This window comes from Apaloderma vittatum, unplaced genomic scaffold (assembly GCF_000703405.1).
Source record: "Apaloderma vittatum isolate BGI_N311 unplaced genomic scaffold, ASM70340v1 scaffold12544, whole genome shotgun sequence".
Classification (NCBI taxonomy): domain Eukaryota; kingdom Metazoa; phylum Chordata; class Aves; order Trogoniformes; family Trogonidae; genus Apaloderma; species Apaloderma vittatum.
The window spans coordinates 49,818-71,628 of NW_009711004.1; the positions used below are offsets into that span (position 1 = coordinate 49,818).

Sequence of the window (21,811 nt, forward strand, 5' to 3'; positions counted from 1 at the left end):
GAGGGAGCAGCGCGAGGAGCGCTGCAAGGCGGCGGCACGCTTTCCGCTTCTGCCGAAGGTGCCTCTGGTGTCTCCACCTCAACAGTCAATGGCGCAACTTCTGTCTGGGCTACATCGACTACGGGCTCCGCAGCAGTCCCTTTCTCGCTAACTCCGTTCATTTCGTTAATTGGATTAGTACTAGCAGTCACTGGAATATCACTAGATGCTACACTACTGGGCTCCTCGCACACCTCGGCATCTGCCTCTTCCGCCGGCAAAGGGTCCGACGCGTCCGCGCAGGGCGCGGCGTGAGATACAGGCGCAGCCTCCTCTTTCGGGGAAGAGAGTTCACATTTTTCCTCCGATTCAGCTGTGAATGTGGATTTACTAGAAACGGCGACGACGACAGCAGCAACAGAAGAAACAACCGCGACGGGAGCAGCCGGGGTCGGCGACGGAGCAAGAGGAAGTTCTAGTGGGGTTTCCACTGAGGTGGCCTCGGTCGTTTGGCCAGCTTGATCTTTTTTCTCCCCAGCAGGTTCTGGTCTGAGGACTGGAGAAGAAGGTTTTAATACTGGATCTGGTTTTGGCTTCTCTTCTGGGAAAGAAAGGAAAAAAAAAAAAGGCAATGTTACGAAGAGCAAGTCAACCCCGTTTTCCTTCGCTGTGTCCAACCCCGCCTGCGTTCTGCCGCTGTTCGGGAAGCTCCGAGGAAGACACCGGAGGCACCTGACACCAACCGTGCCTCTAAAGGAAAAGTCCAGGCAGCCTGCAAATCGGAAAATGCAACTGCTGCTTCTGGTTTTCTGAAGTAAGTTTTACAGTAAAAGACCATTCTTACCAGAAAAGGAATGTAAGTGTGCCACACAACGTGGACTTTTTGCAGGCACTGCTGCTGAAAATATATCGCTTTTCTTTACAGAAATCACAGGAGACAAAAAGACGCTTTGCTTGGATCTGCCTTCAAGGAACCCGAGGTTTTAACACCAACACCTGGGCAAACTCACGTTCCAAAATGCAGGCAGAGAGAGCGGTGAGAGCACCGGCTCCACGACGCTTCCCCCTCTTTGTGGAACAGGGAGACGACTCCCCGACTGACGTTGGGCTGTTCTCTTATGGCTGCCACGTGCCACACCATTACTAACACGAGAGATGCACCTAGTTTAATTTTCCAATAGTTATTCCTCAGCTCCACTGCCCATCAGACGAGAGGACAGAATCCCCACTTATTTTTGTTCAACATTTCAGCAGAGATACCTTTTCCCAAAGAAAGCAAAACCAAAAAGGGACTGAAGCCACCCCCAAAGCCTTACCTCTTCACGTCTGTGGGCTAAGGGGACCGAGCAGGGTGAGAAAAGCACAGTAAAAAAGGCACATGTATCAAACCAAATCCCAAAATATTGTGCACGGAAGTCTCTGTACTTCTGCGATCAGCGATGGACTTTGCAGACCCACCCCTGCTGACAATCGCGCAGCTCCCAGAGGTCTGCTGCAACACCGCCCAACCTATTCCCACCTTTTTTTGAACAAAGTACGAGCCGAGATCTTTTGGGATTTCTGGATCTCTTAGGATCTCTGCTACATCCTCTCCCGCCTCCGATTTGACGAGGCGTAGACCGTAAGATCTTGCTCAGGAAAGCTCCTCGGTGCTACAGCTCTGCAAGACGGATGAGAGGGGCGCTGCTTAAAGTCAACGTCCAGATGGCAGAGGTCCAGCTCCAAATCACTGTGACGAGGAGATCGGCTTTATCTGTCCTCGGGGAGCGAGCTCTGCTCTGCTCCACCAACGCAAAACGCCCCAAGGCTTCCTGAGCAACGAGGCACTCCTTCGGGACGCTGCCACGACAGCTAAAAATAATTCTGGAAAAGCCAGAAGCATGAACCTCCCTGTTCAGATCAGGAGATTGAAGGCCACAACCAAACCTGAATCACCAAAATTCAGGTAGAACCAAAGAGGTGCAGCTCTGCTTGGTCTGCCCCAGCTCTGCTGGCTTTGCTTTTATTCAACAGAGGCCGAAGGGAAAGGGTTTTTGAAGGAGAACCCATCCAAAACTGCTCAGAGCATCAGGTCCCGTATTTGGGTTTAGCTGGAGCAACAAAGAACTTTGCTTCCAGCCGTCGGCAGCCCCAGCAGCGTTACAGCCAGGCCCACGGCCAAAGCAGTAGTTTATCAACTTAATGAGACTTTGGAAGAGGATAAAAAATGAGGGAAGAGTATGGGAGAAAATATCCCAACAGCTGATTTCGATTCTGAAGTCTCTGCGGAAGAAAAAGGACCCGGGAACTGGTTTAGAAAAGAAAATGCGTCACCTCCGATTTCTGGAACGTCTTTGCAGACTGCTCATGGAGCGTTCTTGACATTTACAGCTCGCTATAAACAACTGCCTGGATATTCTCTCCCTTGAATCAAAGGAGACAAAACTAAAGAGACAAAAAAAGCAGCATTTGAAGTGTCTAGAAAAACATTCTGAGAGATAAAAATCACAGCAAAAATACACAACTGCATTTTAAACCGCACGCTTTCTTCAAATCACACCTTATCTGGCCAATACATCAGTCACTGATAGAGGCTGAGCACGGAAATTCCAGGAGAAAACTAATTTGAGGAGGGGGATGGATTTCAGAAGAACGATGAGCAGATTTGCCTAACAAGAAGTAAATCTTTACTTGAACCACCATCACGGAGGACAAAACTCCAAGTCCTGGCAAAGGAACTTTCAGCCCTGCCAGCTCTTACAGAAACAGCCCCGTGAAGCAACGCACGGTTGGGGCAGGGAAAACAACCACCAACGTGATTCATCCCGACTGAATCGGATCCCTTTTGCTAAACACACCGAGATCACTCCTCACACTACATTAGGAAAGTACTGACTGGAAGCGTTGGGCTGCCAAGGAGGAAAGCTTGCTCCATCAGTAGATTTCTTTTTTAAATCTCCAGATAAAGACAAATCTTGTAAAATTAGCCTTAATTAGAAATATTTTTACGAACTCAGCAGGGCAGACGCTTGCTCTCTCCTCCACACGAAGCCAGCGAAGGAGCTGGGTTACTGGGTAGTCATGACGGCAAAGACTGCTCAGAGCGGTGACTGGGGCAGGTTTTACTGGATACAGGAATTTGTTCCTGCTTTGCAGTGTTTATCTGAAAATAATCGCTGGGCTTGCTGCCATTTTTCCATCTTTTGTCCTGGTGCAAACACTCGCGGGGCGGCGCAGACGCTTTTTTGGAGTGCACGTTCCCGACTCCTCGCGTCAGCGGAGGGGCTCGAAGCTTTCCAAACTTCTGACACTGCTCTGTTTGGTGCAGGGCGTGCTTTACATCCTCCACGCCCGATCCGCCGCAGGATTTGGAAAGAGGCGTCAAGAAAGGTAAAAAGGAAAAATAGGAATACTACTCCAAAAATCCCCCTGAACCTGTGCAAGCTCAGTTAAGGTGGGTGGCTCCGATTTCACGCGCAGTTTCAGCCCCAGCCTGACCTGCAGCCTGCCGGGTCCATCGGCTTGACGCAAACTCTCCAGCCACGCACTCCCTTTCCGCAGCCCGGCTGCTATATACACACCAGGGGCACGTCAGCTTGCTGCTTGTCCCCCCAAAACCCCCACTTTTCAAGGTATTGCAGTAGCAACTCCTGCATTCCTCCAAATGAACATGAACCTTGAAGCCTGGAAAGCCAGAAGCTGCTTTAAAAACAGCAAATGGCACCTGCTCGCCAGCTTCACACCAAGCTTCGAGCCAGGGCAAAAAGGGCATGAGGGTGAATCCAGTCCCCGGGGATGGACACAGCTGTGGAGGGGTCTTAGGAGAAGCAATGATACTGCTTTTAAGAAAAACTCAAGTAAGAAAGCCACGTGACCCTCTCTATGACTATTTTTATCCTTGAACAAAGAAAAATTTTTAAAAAAAGGAAGGAAAAAAAAAAGCAGCAACACCAGGCACAAAGCAAAAAATTATTTTGATGCATGCATTTCTGGAAAGACCTGCCCCCCCGAAGTCGCTCGCCTGGTTTAAATAAACAATTTTAATGGTATCTAAAGTTCCATCACCTTCAACTCGCGCTGTCCCATGACCAACACCCCCGCTGCTCACCCCCCCGCCCCGGGCCGCAGCCGCACGCTAACGGTGTTATTTCAGGGCTCGCTCTCTCTCTGCAGCGCTTACATAAACGTGCTCTTTAGCAATTTTTGGACTGGAACAAATGTTTGAATCTTTCTGGGATGGAACAGAGATAAACACAGGAAAGCTCATCAGCGCTAAAACCCAGTTCAAGCCCTGATTTAGATTTAAACCAGCACACTCGGACCTGTGTAAGTAACTAATTAAAGACCACTTACTTCCAGTTTATGTCCAGTTGCCTGGGAAGGGATTACAACCTGAAAGGAGGTTGTGGCGAGGTGGGGGCCGGTCTCCTCTCCTCAAGTAATGAGCGGCAAAGGAGGAAACAGCCTCAAGTTGCTCCAGAGGAGGTTTAGATTGGATATGAGGAATTAAACCCACTCACAACTTTTTCAGGTGACAGCGACGTCTGAGCTGCGTGCAAAGATCTAGACTGAGCCCCAGTCCACCTGTTTGTCCCACTTCAAGTGGGAGATGGAACCAGACCGGCTCCAAAAGGTCCCTTTCTCAAGCATTTCTAGATACCGCAGAAGTTTCGAGATGCATCTATGGAACAGTTTGCACTGAGGGAAAAGCCAGAAGTCTACTCTACGGCTGTAAAAGAGCAACATTTTCAGTCAATTTTATAGCCTCACGGGTACGTCCCTTTCCTCTCAAGCAGCGACTGGTGGAACAGTTTGCACTGAGGGAAAAGCCTGAAGTCTACTCTATGGCTGCAAAAGAGCGACAGTCAATTTTAGAATCCAACACAGATTAGCCTCATGGGTACGTCCCTTTCCTCTCAAGCAGCGACTGTGTCGCTCTTCCAATCTACAACTCCTGCAGCATCAGAGGCAGCTGCTTCTCCTCTCTTCTAGAGCTTCTCTGGGGCTCAGTTTTCTTCTAGAAACATTGGGGAAAAAAAGTATCTCGGCAGCAAAGCTCAGGAGTGAAAGATGCCACTTCTCGACTTTGAGGAGACGTGGCTCCAGCCCCGCGCCCGCTAACGGCCGGCAGCACGCGCGTTATTAATTACAGCTCCGTAATGGCTCGTAGGCGGCTAAAAAACATCAGTGTGGGAAGAGACTCGGCACGCTCCACCTTCCCTCCCAGGACACTTTTCTTTGAAGAGTTTAGAAAAAAAACCTCCCCTCCAATGTATATTCTTAGATATGAGAAGAAAATGGGATCACTTGAAGAAGCTTTTTCCATCCAAGCCCATTTTTACTGAAGTCAGCAGAATTTGCTATGCTGTTTATGACACACTTTGCACACTAAGGGTTTTTTTTTTCCCCCCTCTAATTAATATTGCCCACGTCCTGTCGGACAGGATGCACGAGTAGCTCTGGAGGAGCCGTATGATGTTCTGGTTACGTGCCATCATTACAGCTAATTGCCCAAATGATATAAAACCTCCCTGGTATGAGCATTTTACTGACAACACACTTGTTTCTGAAGGATGGCGTGTGGGCGAGAGGGTTACACTTCCAGGTACTCTGAAACAATGTTTAGGACATATAAGCCTGAATATTTTTAAGCAGTTTCAAGTTGGAAAATTTCAATTAATTCCCTTAGCAACACATTGTGAAAATGTTCCACTGGAGGAGAAGTCCCCTCCCCTCCTATTTCTGCTGACTGCTCGTCTCCGTGCCAAAAATATTCAACCTAAAACAAGAAAGGGGGGTGGGGGGGAAAGACTAAAAATAATCAGGAAGGAAATATCCATCAACAAACCTTGCTTCGGGTTGCTAGTCGCGGTGACAGGGGTGCTGGCAGCGAGATGGGTGTTCTCCACAGTCCCATAAACCACAGGGCTGTGCTCGGGGACCTGGCTGGGCAGCTGCTGGGATGTGAAGTACAAAAAAAAGGGTGAGAATGAGCACGTGAACAGAAAAAACAGCGACGTGGAGCGCGAGCGAGCAAGCGGAGAGAGGAGAACAGGGTGGGATAGAAGAGGCGAAAGCAAAGGCAGGGAAAATAAAAGAGAGAAGACACACGGACCGGTTGAATACATTCAGAAAAGTCCCCGGGGAAGGGCAGGAAGAAAAGGCAGCAGGAAGGAGGGAAAGAAAGAGACAGTCACTGTTAACAGCAGGGAGAAAGAGGCAGCGCGGCACAGCTGGGAACACGCTTCATTCGCCGAACGCTTCCTCCGAGAGCCGCAGAAATGCTCCTCGGGTGGTCTGCAACAAGTCCCATCAACACCAAACCACGCCTGGACCTCTCTGTGACCGAAGTGCCTTCTGCACTCGACTCCCCTCTCACCGGATCAGCTATTTCCAACACCTTTCACATTTTTAGTGTTCTGCTTGAACCACAGAAATAACATCTCCACTGAGGGCCCGCTGCTTTTGCAGGAACTTCAAAGTACTTCAGCAATTAAGTGGCCACTGAGGAGCTGCTGGCTACAAAACGGAAGATACAAAAAGCACAGAAATGGCTAAAACCAGGCGGCTCAAGCCTTGGCACAGCAATGCTCATCTGCTGGACATGCCCAGGATTTATTTTTTTTTTACGTTAAGCACTTAATCTCCTGAGAGAAGTGGATGCTTTAGGCTTGTGTTGTCAAAGTTTTGGTTTTCCTTTGAGTCAGTTAAAAAAACTAATCTAAACGGGGAAAAAAATACTAACATCCCCCTCTTATTCTCACTTATTCTTATCCTTATCCTTATCCTTATCCTTATCCTTATTCTTATTCTTATTCTTATTTTCTTATTCTTATTCTTCTTCTATGGCTTCAGTGGCAGCCTCCAGGCACTGATTGAGCATGTTTGTCCTTCTGCGCTTGTGTCATTTCAATAACGAGATCACAGACTCAGATACCAGCCGGTCAACACGAATGAAGTGTCGTTAGAATCTAGAATCGAGCACGCTCCTAAAATACGACTGGGCTAGGAGTCCCTTGGGTGAGATTTCAAGAGGCAGGTGTTTTCTCCTGAAGCTCACGCGGACTGTTCACAGCTTTCAGCAGCTGGGGAAAGGGGAGATAAAAAAGCCCCAACACGTTTCAAGCAAAGTTACTGCTGAACGTTTCAAGTTTGCTGATTTTAGGCTGTTCAAACTTGTAATATCCACAGCTACTCGAACCCAGCCACTGAGCACCGTTATTAAGGTGCTTAATTTCATGGGAGATGTCACACTTCCTCCAAAGAAATGAATTAGAGATGCTGTTGGGACAATAACTTGGAATTTCCTGGCTTAAGTGGGCTTAAATTTTCAGTTATGTTACACAAACTTTTTTTCTGGTAAGCGCTGTTTCAGAGCTCTTCTGTGATTAACAAAAGTGGTTCCAAGTACCTAATCAAAGCGAAGGCTGGATATTAAGCCATGAAGTATTTGCATACCTTACTTAGAGTAGATGATTGGACATCGCTGCTGTGCTCTGCATAGAAATTACAGCTCATAAAAATTCATGCTTATTAACCTCCTCTTGAAAAACATTTATTTTGTCCCGTTTGACTTAATTGTAAGATCTTAAAATAGATTTCAGAGCGCAGAACTGAGCCGGTAAGTGCCTGGATTAGCCACACCACGCAGGAACACAACCTGAAACCCTGCCTGCGTTCAACTCGTCCCCACTTCTAACAGGGAAAGTCACTGAGCACGAAGTAACAGCAAGGAGAGCTCGCTCTATGGTTTTACATCACTAGTACCGCATGGAAAATGCTTGGAAAAGTTTAAATGGTTTGATATGTAACCAGCTCTCGGCTCTCTCCCCTTCCAGCTGGGTCAGCAGATCTTTCTCCGGCAGAAAAACAGCTTTTCCCAGGCGACTCCCGCAGACCTTGCTGCAAAACCACGGCGAGTCGAGAGTTGCTTGAGCACGGCGCTTCGCTGCTGCTCGCCCACGACGGCGACCAGGAGGAGAAAGCAGATGAGCCAAAGCTCATGGTGATGCCTTCACAGGACAAGAGGATTTGATGGAACCAGGGGAACGGCCAAAGCCCTATCGTGTTGGTCTCGGTGGAGGGGAGATCTGCAGACCAGGCTCTTCTTTCATCTCGGTGGTCCCAGTTCCACTTTTACTGGCTCAGCTGCAACCTCCAATTCCAGCACGACGGGTGTCTTGAGGCTTTCCCCTCCACACGGGACAGCCAGCACAAAAACTCTCCAGACACAGAGAGGAAAGTAAGGTTTCCAGCTCAGAAAAGCAGTCTCACCTAAAACCTAGCAAAACCTGGTGATCTTGAAAAAGGAAGAACTTGGAAGAAGAAGAAGTTGTGCCCCAGCCTCAGCCAGGCTCTGACCGAGCCTTCGTGTTTTCTCATCAGGCCCCCAAACTGCGGACGCCAACCTCCAGTAAAGCTGGTCACCTTCCACGGCTTGGGCCAAACCAGTTTCTTCTCCAGGTCCTCAAAAACATTTAAATTTTCACACCATCTCCCCCAAAAGAGAAGGAGAACTAAGACGACATAGGAAGCAACCAGCAGCTGGGAGGAGGACAGGAGCTGCCCTGGGCGTCCCCTCCATCTCTGAGGCTCTGAGGGGAACCAAGGAGACATCACCTCTTTCTGCTGCACGTGGGGAGGAGCGGGCAGAAGAGAGAAATTGTTTCCAAACGGGGGAAGGCAGCCGGTTCCAGTCCCAGCAGTTCATGTCACGGTGGACTTTGGTTCACGTCAGGACTGCTGGTGGGTGAGCGTGAGAGCACTCTCTTGGCCCTGGGTCAAAAAGGACTAGAACAGACCTGGATTTCCAATCGGTTTAATTTCCAGACACGACACATCAACTTCTCAGGTGAACACTGAGACTTCAAAAAGGTCCAATCAAAGGTGTGCGACAAGAAGAGACTTAAGAGCAATGGAAAATGTCAGTTTGGGATATTCAGGCTTTTTCCTACATCAGAAAAATGCATTTTTAAGGTTGAACCTAGAGAGGCCAAATCTGTGATAGATTTATCACAGTTCCGTGATACAGAGCTACAGTCATTGTGGTTACTCTAAAACAACCTTACTAAGGCAGAAAGACATCGGTATGGATGGTGATGCAAGTGAAGATACCCAATGGATGACACACATGATATGGACTTTTCCAGCTACACAAGACTCTCACAGAAACACCCCGCGTCTCACAAACACGTCGGCTCCTCCTTTAACACTTACAAGTCTTTAAAAGCTGTAAAATCTACTGCTGACACAAAACTGCGGATGGGGAACTTGTAGCAGCGCTGCAGCTCCACATTTTACAAGCTCCAGCCTGGTAAAAACTGGGAGGGCAAAAAACCTAAAATCCTTGAAGACTGTGGACAATTTAGGACAATCCAGGTGCTGGAGGCGATGCGTGGTGTGGATGAGGAGACAGGAATTGGCTCTAACACGCCGCAAAGCAAAGCAGCCAGCACGGGAAGAAGGTTACGCGGTCGCTTGATTACCTGAGGTGGAGTCGGTGTGGAAGTGGGTCTCACGATGGGAGGCGTCGGGTTCCTGCTGCCCCCTCCAGACATGATTTCTTCTGTTATATCTTTGCCTCCCTGGTTTGGATCCCGGATTCGGATCTACGGTATCAAACAAAGAATTAATTCAAAGGAGTCTTCCCGTCACACGCTGTCCTTGGGGTTCCTGGAGAGGGGAGCACGGACAGGACAGAGAGCGCTGCACTCGGGGGGAGATGCTCCGGGTTGAGCTGATGCTCTGCAGGAACACTGGAATGTGGTTTGTTTCCATAACTTGCAATTCCTGGCATGTCATTGCTTAATCTCGAAACATAATTTAATCAAAACGCTCATCAGGCCTAAATACGTGCACCCCAGTGGATGACCCTGTAAATTTAAAGCACGGTCTCTACTTCTGGAAAGTAAGTTTACTGCAAGTTAGAAAATTCAGCAGACAGTGTAGCTACAGAACAAAGCTTGCCAATTAGTGGAAAGTGCAAGAATAAAAAAAACCCAACAAACAACAAAGGGCTACATTTCACCCTGATATGAAATTCAGTTCGTTGCCAACCCAGCTGCGGGTAAAGCAGGAAAGCAACTCAGCTCTTTTTGTTTTTCCCTTCCACACTGAGCAAAGTCACACCAACAAAACAGAGGGAATCAACAAAAATACCGAGTGCAGGAAAGGGTAACCATGAGCATAAGCTAAAGTCCTATGAAACTCATCAGCATTTAGGAAACAAATTTGGTGGGGGTTTTTTTTGAGTCTCTCCACAGCCCCAAAATAGGAAGGAAAAAATCTTTTCCAAAACAGAGCGCTCCAGACTGCTCACTCGAATCCTCAGCCGACACTTGAGCCATCCCTGTCTCTGAATACGGGGAGCAGCCGGGGTTAATTGGAAATGCAGAATTTCATCTCCATTATCAGAATGGAAGTTCTCCATAAACCTGAGGACAGTGCTACCACCTGCCTGTCCATCTTCTCAAAAGCTCTTGGCTGAACGCTGCATAAATCACACGCGGAAGTCCCCGTTGCTGCAAACCAGATCGTGATCCTTGCGAGGGCAGGGGGCTCGCTGGAAACCGCGGGGCTTTCTTCGACTGGCCCCACGTATATAAAGTCACCCACTGCAGAAAGGTTTTCTGATTTATTGACTTCAGTGATGTTTGGGTTATGAAGACAAATAAACATCCAAGCAATATTCAGGATGCTGACAAGATGCCGTCGCCTGCTTTTTGAGGGAGTTTTTCTGCTAAAATATTTAATTAAGCACAGCAATAATGACTTAAGACTTGGCATAAATTCCTTCCCTCTTCTCCTGAAGAGTAGTCGATGGCATTAAAATGCATTTTCCCTGCCTGAAAATTTGCAGTACTCAAATACTGAACCAATGGCACATGCGGGTGTACGTACACAAATACGTTTAATTTTTCTTTAATTTCTCTCATTTCTTCAGTTGCGACACCAATAGCACGTCCAGAGAAAAGCATTTTAAAAACCTTTTGTTTTTCTGCTTCAGAGCGCTTGGCTTTGTTGGCATGCAACTGCCCTGACCACAGCGGAGTGTTTCTGAGCATCTCTGCATTTCAAATGGCATCAATGACGCGGCCGTGTCATGGTTTGGACGCTGAAAAGAGACTCCTTGGGACTGAAGAGGACGTTGAAGAGGTGACAAAAGAGTTGCATCACCCTTTGCTGACAGCAGCTACAGAAAAGGCCTTTCTTGCAAGCCCAGCTAATGCATTGTTCAGCTCTTCCAGTTTCCCAAGTCAAGCGTCATCTTACATCATCTTCAAAAAGTCAAAAGACACAGATATTCTGCATTTTGAGATGTGTACTCATCCCATATATTTTCTCCCAGAAAACAGTTCTCTTAATGTTTCCAAACCACTCAACACAGATTATGATAGAGAGTAATTTCCTTTTCAATTGTGTAGAAACAATTCATTCACAGGCACAAATCCACCCCTGACTTCCTCTGTTTAAATTCACCTGGTGTGTCTTTGCTGTTCCTCTCCACCAGCCACCTACAAATGGGTTTAAATTTTGTTAACTGGTCTCTCAAATTCTGACCAGTGAATCAGGAAGAGAGGAAATGTGGTCTCCACACCTCTACCCCCTTTCATAATGTCATGTGTTCAGGTTCTGTCAAGCCTCCAAGTAAGTCCAAAACTTACCATTTTTCTATCTTTTCTGAGGCATAATACTGAACAATTTTTTGGGGGGTCAATTTGAACCAATTCCCAATATTGTCCCCAAATTATTTGAGTTTCTTTGTTCCCACATGGCTCTTTTGGTAAAACTCTAAGCAGCTGAGGATTCCAGGCTGGGGCCAGCAATGTTACTTTCACTTAGATCTGTTACAAAATGAGCCAAAATATTTTCCTTTTTGGTTAGTCATAAACTCGGAGGGTGAAGTCCCTGCAGCAAATTGAATACAAGACACCAACGCAGCATCGTGCAACACTTAAATTACGCCTATGTGGAAAGGTAAGACTTAACCTCTCTGTGAAGATAAAGCTCAGTTTTAAGCTTAAGAGCATTATTAATTTCCTTCAACCTTAGAAGCAGGATGATTCTCAGCAGGGACGTATCAGTCAAGGATGAAAACTTACCGTTTTTTTCTCTCTTTTAGCTGGCGGAGGCTGCTGCTGCTGTGTAGGCACTATAATGGGTGCTGACTGATAGACTGGCTGACTTGGGTAGAAAGGTGTTCCTGCAAAACGACAAGACAGAAACAAGGCAGTGAAAAGTAGAGCTCACCTGGTAATGACCCAAAACCAAGCACACGAAGTAAAACCAGTCCTCTCCTCCTCGCTCTCTTCAAAAACCAGAACTTGTAACACCCAGCTGGTGACCAGCCTGTGTTTTGCTCTGCCTTGCCTCCTCTAAACCAAAGCTGCGACGCCATCAAGGCAAGCAGTTAAGTCACTACTTCAATTTTTATTTTTTTTTTCCCCTCTGTGAACAGCAAATCACAAGCATCCATTTCTGTGAGGCTGATGAAATCACCAAGGCATGAAAAGTCCGTCCTCAGACTCCTCTGACTGACAAACAGGTGGATTTGTGGTTGGGGCTTGGGGTTGGGTTTTTTTTTGCCTTTGTAGTGAAATTCAGTCAAACCATTACAAAGAACAGGCAAGGTCAACTGCAACCTATTTTGAAGCAAAGCCAGAAAATTTAATTACAAGCAACGTTCTCCTCACACTGCCAACACACAAAAAACCCATGACCACGCTTAATATTGCAAAATTACACCACACTGATTACATTCATAATATCCAATATAGCTTCATTATGTTTTTCTTTATGGAATACAACTGGCTCAAAAGGACCGAGTGCTTTAAAAACGTGCCAGACATAAATAAAGGCCGTGCAGCAGAGCTGTCTTCTGTCTGCGGATCAGAGATCAGGTGAACTCGTACGACTGCGCTGGTTTTTTTTCCCTTCTAGGCACGGATGCTAGGTGGACTGCCTGCTTGCACTTGCAGCTGGAGCAACCCGATTGATTCTTCAGCTGAACTAACCACTCAACGGGAACAAAAAGCTCAGAACGGGAGGTCACCACCATCTCGAGCAAACGGTGAAATCCAAGAAAGCAAAGGAACCCAGCCTGGTACAACCTGATTTGCAACTTTAAAGGATGCATTCCTCACGCTGAGGACTGGAAAGCAAAAAGGGGGAGCTCGGCGTGCTCAGAACAAGAACCTTGCTCTGCCGAAACAGCCGGCCGGGAGCTGAAAGCAGAGAGCATCGCACCCAGCTGCTAAAAGCTCAGCCCACTGTGTTCACTCTCAGATGCTGCAATTAAGGTGGACCTAAACAACTTAACTTAAGCTCATTTTGAGCTTCGTGGTAGGCAACGTGCCTTTGGATCCAGCCTCAGGGCACAAAAGCCTCCATCAGCATCCCCACGGCTTGGGAAGTGAGAACACTTCTGCCCCCTCCTTAGAAACAGCGATGAAGCCTCAAGCGCTTCTGACCAACCCTTTGGCCAGGCTGGAGCCTGGAGAACATCAGAGGCCAGGAGCCAGCCTGGGAGCCCCACAGCACATTACATACCTCCCTGTCTAGTTTCCTAGAAACCAGATCTAATTGGACAGCCTGTAACGTGAGCCCTGCCCAAGAGCGAGCTACAGCCTAACTCAAGGAAGGACTCCACCCTCATGAAATACACTTCAAAAAAAAAAATCAAGAGCGAATCCTGAAAAGAAAGGGTAACTTCTGGGAAGGAATATAACTTGGGTGGCAACAAGCCAGGTGCATTTCTCAGTGTGACGCTCTTTGCTCTGCACCCTGCCTTTTGATCCTTCCCACGGTGGCAGCACCCGAGCTTTTCTCTCCCTCCTTCCCATTCATCACTTCAAGGTCTTTCCCAACGCAGCATGAAAACTCGCCGATGTGAAAGAGAGCGACAAACCGCCCAGCTGAGACAGCGAACAGTGCGCCGTCCGTCTTCACAACTTCCGTCTGCTGCAGCATTTTCCTTTATCACCTTCTTTACCGCCTGCGACATGTCCATCAAATCGCGACGACTTCCATGTCGGTGACCAAGCCCCGAGGTTTAAGGGCAAGGCCACGGCGTTATCTACCTGTATTGTCAGTTTAGTTGTCTCCCAACGCCCGGTGAGAGACCAAATATTTCCAGTCCCTGTAGAAATAGCACGGAAGCGACAGGAGGGAAAGGTGGACGAGTACAGGCAAATCTAGAACCATCCTCTTCCTCCAATAAACCTTCTCTGCTTGGGAACTGCTCCGTGAGGGAGGGCATCATCGTCCGCTGATGCTCCAGACGCAGTGACCTAAAACCAAGCTGGGACTGAAAGATCACACACCCTCGGGTAAGAAACCAGGCGTGTTCAGGAGTGGAAAGGAACCAGCAAAGGAACCTTTTCCAAATTACAGAAGCATAAACTGAGAAACAGTACCTAAGCGAGCAGAAAGTAAGAAAGCATACCTGCAACTGCAGGAAAAAATGAGGAATACTCCGTAGTTTCCTCATTCAGATGATCAGATTGAAAGAGTCACTGCAATATTTCTTCTTTTCTAATTTTTCTAGGATAAGCAAACAGGAACTAGTTGCCCTATAACTGCTCTTTCTCCTTTTCCTCAGAAATTGTATAACCAGGTTTGAAGGTTTCATGGCAACTTTTCACAGTAGTCCCAAGAGCCCTCTATACATCAAATAAATAAAAAGGGAAAAAAGGAAATAAAGGAGAAAAAAAAAATAGTCCAGACCTTTAAAAATTATAAGTAGGGCAGCAACTGGGGCTTTTTTCCCCTTTAAAAGGAATCTGTATTTGTGCAGAGCAAACATGTAATTCTGCCAACGGTACAGGGCTGTCATTGCTCAGCCGGGAAGGTAATCGTTCCCTTCTAACATTCTGAAATAACAACAGCTAAAGCCACCTGGAAAGTTGATGGTATCTCTGTCCCCAGCAGATTACAGAATGTGCGTGGGTAGGTAGCAACCGGACTGAATAAAAGGCTGCAAAAAATACTTAAAAAAACTCAACAAACCAACAAACCCATCAACAGGGTGACAACTAGAATCGCCCCGTCGGGTTCCTAAAAGGTTCCCATAAATGAGCAAGGGAAGGTAAATAAAAGAAGTGAGCCAGGTGACTGCAAGACACCTAATTCTCATTCAACTACAGGTTGCAGGAACTGGTTTGTCTTAACTATTAAGATACAGACCCTGCAGAAAGCCTTAGAGGGGACTCTGACGTCAGCGCCATACGTATGGCACACAGCAACACACTAGAAATTATTAAGAAAGAAGATTATTAATAAAAGAGATGATTTGCCAAGAGAAGAGGATGCTGAAGGACAGGCACCTGCTGTTACACGGGGACTGCAAACCACGACCTGAACGAGAGGCAGCCGGGAGGTCCTGGAGGAACCAAGGCCCGGGGAGACGCAGACGGAGCGATGCCCGCACTGGCCACACAGCCTCCAAATTTTTAGGTGCAGTTTTGAAGCTCAGTGCCTGGGGGAGTCCATCGAAGAGACTGAACACCGTGCTCCAAACCACCACGGCTGCCAAGCAACCTCCCAACTCCTTCGGCTCCAGAAAAGGCAAGACTGGGAGTTGCCTGTTTAAAAAACTAATTTCAGCCTGCGCCTGGGTTACAAACCCTTCGACCGGACCGACTTGATCTTGGCGGCGTGAGCCCGGCGAAGGAAACCACACGGCTGGTTCTTTTCCCTCGCTAAGCGCTGAACAAGGACCGCGGGGATACGAAATGTGAACTGTGCGAACGTATTCGGGGCATAGCTCAATGGAAACCAGGGCTGCCAGATGTCTTCACAATACCTTAATAAATAATAATGATTGAGCAGGGAATAACAAATAGCCACCATTCTTGTTCACATGTGATTATGGGTAGCTCCCAGTTGCGGCCTTTCCTTAAGCACTCATGCATACAATGGTCTGTTATTGTGAATTTTTCAGGAGTGAATAATAAGGGCTGTGACACAACCAAATTGAGCAGCTATTTGAAGTTCAAACAAATGCTAATCCATTTCGCTATTATAAATCTTCAGCTTGACAACAGAAAAACACACCCAGAAAACACTTGAGAAGAAACTTCCAAGCAGAACTTACCGTAGGCATTGGGGAATTCTCCAGGACCTGGTCCTGGATAAAAGGGTCCTGGTCCCGGCGGCTGCACTGGGTACTGCTGGGGGGGCCCGACATACGGAGGGCCACTGTGACGATACTGGGAGGGGGGAAAAAAAAGCAACAAAACCCATCAGGAGGAGTTGGGCAACACCATGCTGCTGCACACAGAACCGGTAACCGAGCGCCCCTAGATCAATGCAGACCTGATTATCAAAGTGATTAATTACAGACTCATAAATGCTACTGTCCAAAAACCCAGGAGAGGCAAGCTGTGCCATCTGAAGAGAAGTCAGAGAGGACATGAGAGCTGAAGTGGAAAACAGTCCCTCCCCTGATTTCAGCGGAGGCCCAGGCATAACTGCAGCTCTCTGAAGCCAATTTAGATTCATCTACAGCATTAAACATTTTCCAAGAGCACAGTCTCACTCCGTTGCTGAGGAGCTCAAAAACTAGAAAGGTAACTTATTCCCACTGCCTCCACACGCTGAGGAGCAAACACTTCATGCAGAAGAAAGGCAGAGGCTAAATATGCGACTACCAGCTGAATTTCACTCCCTCTCCCCCGCCTCAAGCTCTGCGGCAGGTCTTGAGAAAATCCAGACAGAGCTGGCGTCGGCTTCGTGGTTCCTTCGGGGCCTGGAGAAGGTGTTTTTACCTGCGGGATACAGTACTGGGGGCCCTGAGGCATCGGGTAGGGCATCGGCAGGTGATTAACCATCATGATGTGCTGGTTGGTTTGATAGACCGCGGTCGGCGTTTGGGCACCAGGACGGATGGAAGGGCTGCTGTTCTGGATGGTGGCTCGCGGAGGCTGTATCTGAGGCCTCTGGAAAAACTAGGGGCAAGGAAGGGAGAGAAGAAGGAGAGAAAACAAAGAACCGGTCAGACCTTCCGGGAAGGAATTTGAAATACGGGTCCAATCGTACAATTACAATACTACTTTCAAAGGGTTGCCACGCATTCAGAAAACCGCAGGGCAATTTCGGTTTGCCTGGAAATAGTGAGAGTGTGCCCCAGTCTTTGGTTTAACAAGGTAGGAAAAAAGCTAAGAAACTTTAAGCTCCAATAACTATTCATTTGTATCTACTGAATTATACAGCCCAGCTTTCAGAGTGAGCCTTAGAAAAAACGATTTTTGTCAAATATATTTTTTATAAGGTGGGTCGACTGCCAAAAAAGCCACTTTATAAATACGCTAGGGAAATAAAAGATCAAGGCAACTGTTCCAATAGATCTCCAGAATAGCTGAAAAAGGCAGATTTTTACCAAGGCCAGAAGGGCCTCACGCTTAGCCTTTAGCCAAACCGAGCCACGTGACTTGTCTCGCCCTCTGCTTTCGGAAAAGTGGCAACCTCTTCCAGGGTGGCACCAGACTCTTCTACCACGCTCGCATGAAGTGATGCCCCACGCAGACGGACCAGGTCCAGGAAACCCAGCGCCCCACCGGTACACGCTCCGTCCTCAACCCTTACGCGCTGGGAAAGGCATCAGCATCCGCGGGACGGAGCGCTCGCGGCACCGGAGGAGCTCGCTCTGGAGTCTGCGCGGTCTTGAAACTCAGTCGGGTAAGACAATGCATCAGACACGAACGCATTCACTACCGGAGTGACGATACAAGTGATAGAGACACTTAGGCCATGCAGAACCAGGAGTGAAAATTACCTGTATGGGTCTGAATCCTCCCTTCAATAACGAAGCAAGAAAGCAGCAGGAAACAGAAAGAAAGCCAATGGAACAGCTTACAGATCAATAGGAAGGAATAGGATATAACATGCACCCTAAATGCACACAATTCCATTCGTCTTTCTATCCCGCTTTGACTAATCTCTGACAGACACAGCAAGGAAAAAAGGACTGAGCTGCTACCAAGGACTCTTCTACCAGAATCCCAAGGTAGGGGTCAGCAATTCTTCTAGAAAAGTTTTATATGGAAGTATAAAAGTTTAAAACAAGAAAAAAAAAAACCAACAACAAATCAAACCAACCAAATCATGATTAACTGCAGGAAATATGATACTACAGAAAGACTTTGTTTACTCTGTTCCTAAAACATCAAACGTTTTTCCTTTCTGGTCTCTTTCAGCGATACAGAGATAGCAGACAAAGCAGAAACCCTCGCTCAAATAATGGATTTGGTCTCCGCTTCTGCACCAAGACTGAAAGGATAAGAAATGCCACATACTTAACCGTTGGGCAAAAAAATAATAGTAATTAGGTCATCATAGATCACATCGAAGACTGCTGATGGATGAAGTGCATTGATGTAAAATAGTCTGTGAGTAACTAAATCATGAGCGGTGAGAAGAGAGTGGTAACCAGGAAGGAATGAAGGGATGAGCTGGGCTTATCTGCCTCGGCGTTCGGGAGGAATGGCGTAGGGTGGAGGGAAGCTGCGGTGCCCCAACACTCGACACGATAGTGACCTTAAAATAGTCATTCTGGTGCTGCTGAAGACTTCACAACACCCAAGTTGTTCCCCACAGCCACGGATGACTCAGAAACCCAGATTCCATTAAGATGAGCACATCAATCCAGACACCATTAAGATGAGTCTGGATGAAGAACTGTGAGCGGCACACTCCATGCATGACCCGAACCAGGGGGCAGCTGTTCGGGGAGAAACGTTTGGTAGCGCAGGTGCAGAAAGAAAACCAGAAGAGCAACACGTTACCACGCTCCCGCATTAAGATAAACCCCGTGGCTGTCTCGACATGGGGGAAAGGCACAAGTGTTGCATGAACCAAGGGCAGACACTGAATTTTTGGGGAGAATAACTAGAGCCTGCAAGTTTTCAATATCCAAAGATACCAGAAAGTGGGAAGGTCCTTTCTTCTTTCCCTGCAAATCACCGGATAATTACTGCTCCTAACCTGGTAGCAGGTTACAGCAGGAGTCTCCCCAGAGCAGGGTGGGGGGGAAAAGCCAACAGCCACCACAATTCTGTATCCACGCAGAGCGAAAACGGGCTGGAGGTTGCAGCAAAGCTCATATCTCTCCTGCCGCTAACTGCATCCCCAGGGCAGCACAGCAAAGCCTTGAGAGCACGAGACAGGGGTCCTCCCCCGGTGTGAGCCACCCTGCTCCTCAAGTTTCTGCTGCCCCTACAAAACCTGCTAATAACGTCACCGAAACCATCAAGGCAAAACTTACACTGGCAACTCCTGGGTTTGTGGACAGCTTCTCCTTTCTGTCACTAATTGGTGCCCTAAAGATCCCGAGGTGCTATCTCTCGGGGTGACACGCTGAAGAAACTCCATCTCTCTAATTTCTGAAGGAATTAAAGCACACTCGGTCCACCCAAACGGGTTGTGTGTTGCAGGAGTTTGTGCTTCCATCAAGTAGTAAACGTCGCCAGGGCAGTGCTAAGCAATTCTACAGCAGAAGGAGGACCACCAGCGAAGAAACTCAATGTTAAAAAAAACCCCAAGGTCTCAAAAACACTCTTATACAGCCTGCACCATCACCGAGGTAGCTCCAGTCCGGACATGGAGAAAAAAAGAGGATTTCATTACTACAAGGAAGATGGAGACAGTGAGAAGAAAAGCAGATCTGTTATTTTCAGCACTGGAAGCTTTTGCAAGTTCCAATCAAGTATCTCTCTGGCAGAGTCTGAACTGCTTCCAGCCACTCTGCTTCCTGAAAGTAAAACTAAAATTCTCAGGAAAATCTAGTTCGCTCGGGGCACCGTGCATCTGATCTGTAGGTTGGTTTTACCGTTCAAAACAAGTTTCATCTGGTTGGTGAACTGTTTTATGCTTCATCCTTGTTCCTGTCCCTCCAAAGCTAAGCTTGGCAATACCCAAAGTCATTCTTTGAAACGTTTAACTATTCTGACTCGATTTGCTAAAGAATTCATCTCGCTAGGTCAAACGGATGCCTGCACAGAAAACATTTTCAAGTAATGCTAATGATATCCCAGGGGAGAACACCAGGAGATGAAAATCTAAGATATTTTGTCTCTGTTTCTTCTAATAAGTGCAGGGTTTGGAGTGGAGCACGTACAGGATCTGCTCGGGACCAGAAGGAAGGTACTCCGGGCCCCAGCAAGGCTTCCCACAGACACCCTGCGTTACACCAACCCTTCCCTGGCTACTTCCTTCCAAAATTAAGTCCTGCTACATCCAGTGGCGGTCAAACGAGTGCGAAACACGCTCCACGGTTGTTCAGCAACCGGTGAGGACCTGAGCCGTGGTCCTCAAGTCAGAGTCTCACCCTTTATCTGTTACCTCCCTCCGATGCACTTAGAGAAAAGCACAACTCAAACCCTCTCAGAGAGCACTTTGGTCGGCTGCCTCAAGCTCGGCTCGTTTAGCCTGCTCATTTAATAAGCTCTCATCATCTCAGCAGCCCCTCCCTCATTTACCTGCTCAGGGAAGCCTTTCGGGAAAAACAAAAAAAAAAAGCCGAATTGCGCACATGCTCTAGACAGGGCTTCCCCAGTTACTGCCCAACCCTGCAGCTCCCAGTAACTCCCTACCTCAACTGGAAATAGCTTCTGTGGTTTATCTACAGATCGCTCTGCCCCGGTGGTTTCAGCTCCTCCTTTATATAAATCAAACCTTCTCCTTGGCGCTGAAGTGTCAGGGCTGGAGCCCAGCAAGGCTGGATCACGCCTTGCTCCACCACGCCGCTCCCCCTTGCTCAGCATTCCCGTGCTAATCCCAGTTTCTAGCTTTGTACTCATTTGCTGCAGACACATACCTGCTAATTGTGCCAGAGCAATTAACACTAATATTAAGGAAATCCACTACTAAGCTTCTGTGCTACCCCTCTCAGCACTCCCCTGCAGTTCACTACTCAATCACTCCTTACATATACACGTCCTGATATCCTTTTATTAACCATCATCTTCTCCACCTTAATTTTCTTTCTGTGTGACCCCGTGTCAAAAGTCTGATGAAGGCCAGCCAGGTAAGAAACTGCCATCGAGAAACATCAATGATCAAAGAAAGCACTGACCTCCTTCTGAAAGCTACCAATGCATTTTAATTGATTTTCTATTTACTCTGTAGATTTCTAAGCCATCAATTCCAGCGAAATGTCTGAGGAGCACTCCTTCCCTATGCTAAAAGCTTCACCGAAAAATAAAATTGTGGTAAGAGGACTGAAAACAACCTCTGCGAAGCTTCGCCCATCAAACACAACGTGGACAGACATCTGGTTTTTTTCCTAATCACAGAATGTCTTAGGTCAGAAGGGACCTTAGAGATCATCTCATCCAACCCCCTGCCATGGGCAGGGACGCCCTTAACTAGCCCAGGTTGCTCAAGGCTTCCACCAACCCGCCACTTAGAGCGTGCACCTCCATATGGATTTCTGGCCTTGAACATCTCCAGGGATCCACAGCCTCTCTGGGCAACCTATTCCAGAGTCTTGCTGCCCTTGGACTGAAGAATTTCTTCCGAAGGTCCAATCTGAACCCACTCTTCTTCAGTTTAAATCCGATCAAGTTTAAATTGGCTCAAGGCTGGCAGCTGCGATGGGTTCACGAAGCCCCGCAAAGGTTGCGGAGAAAAGACGCAAAAGGAAAGTTCAACAAGTTGTGGCCAACACTACAGAATCGCATCGCACACCCAGGCTCCTCGCTTCAGTTAAGCTTCTCATAGCCCCAGGCAGCCCCCTCGTTGGTTTTTCTGTCTGGTCACACCGAGAAGGCTGCCAGGACAACCTCACCCCGACCGGGCAGAGGACGAGAAGGCACCTCCCACTCAACGCAGCAGGAACCGTGCCCACTCACAGACG

General features: G+C 47.7%; 1 protein-coding gene across 1 annotated transcript in view; it reads right to left on the reverse strand.

Moving 5' to 3' along the window:
* Positions 1–21,811, reverse strand: part of LOC104272484 (eukaryotic translation initiation factor 4 gamma 3-like) — a 72,147-nt gene that overhangs the window by 41,627 nt on the left and 8,709 nt on the right. Inside the window, 7 exon segments of the mRNA XM_009867499.1 lie at positions 39–580; positions 5,807–5,915; positions 9,444–9,566; positions 12,060–12,160; positions 16,052–16,166; positions 16,725–16,904; positions 17,732–17,752. Coding sequence (XP_009865801.1) covers positions 39–580; positions 5,807–5,915; positions 9,444–9,566; positions 12,060–12,160; positions 16,052–16,166; positions 16,725–16,904; positions 17,732–17,752 — 1,191 coding nt within the window.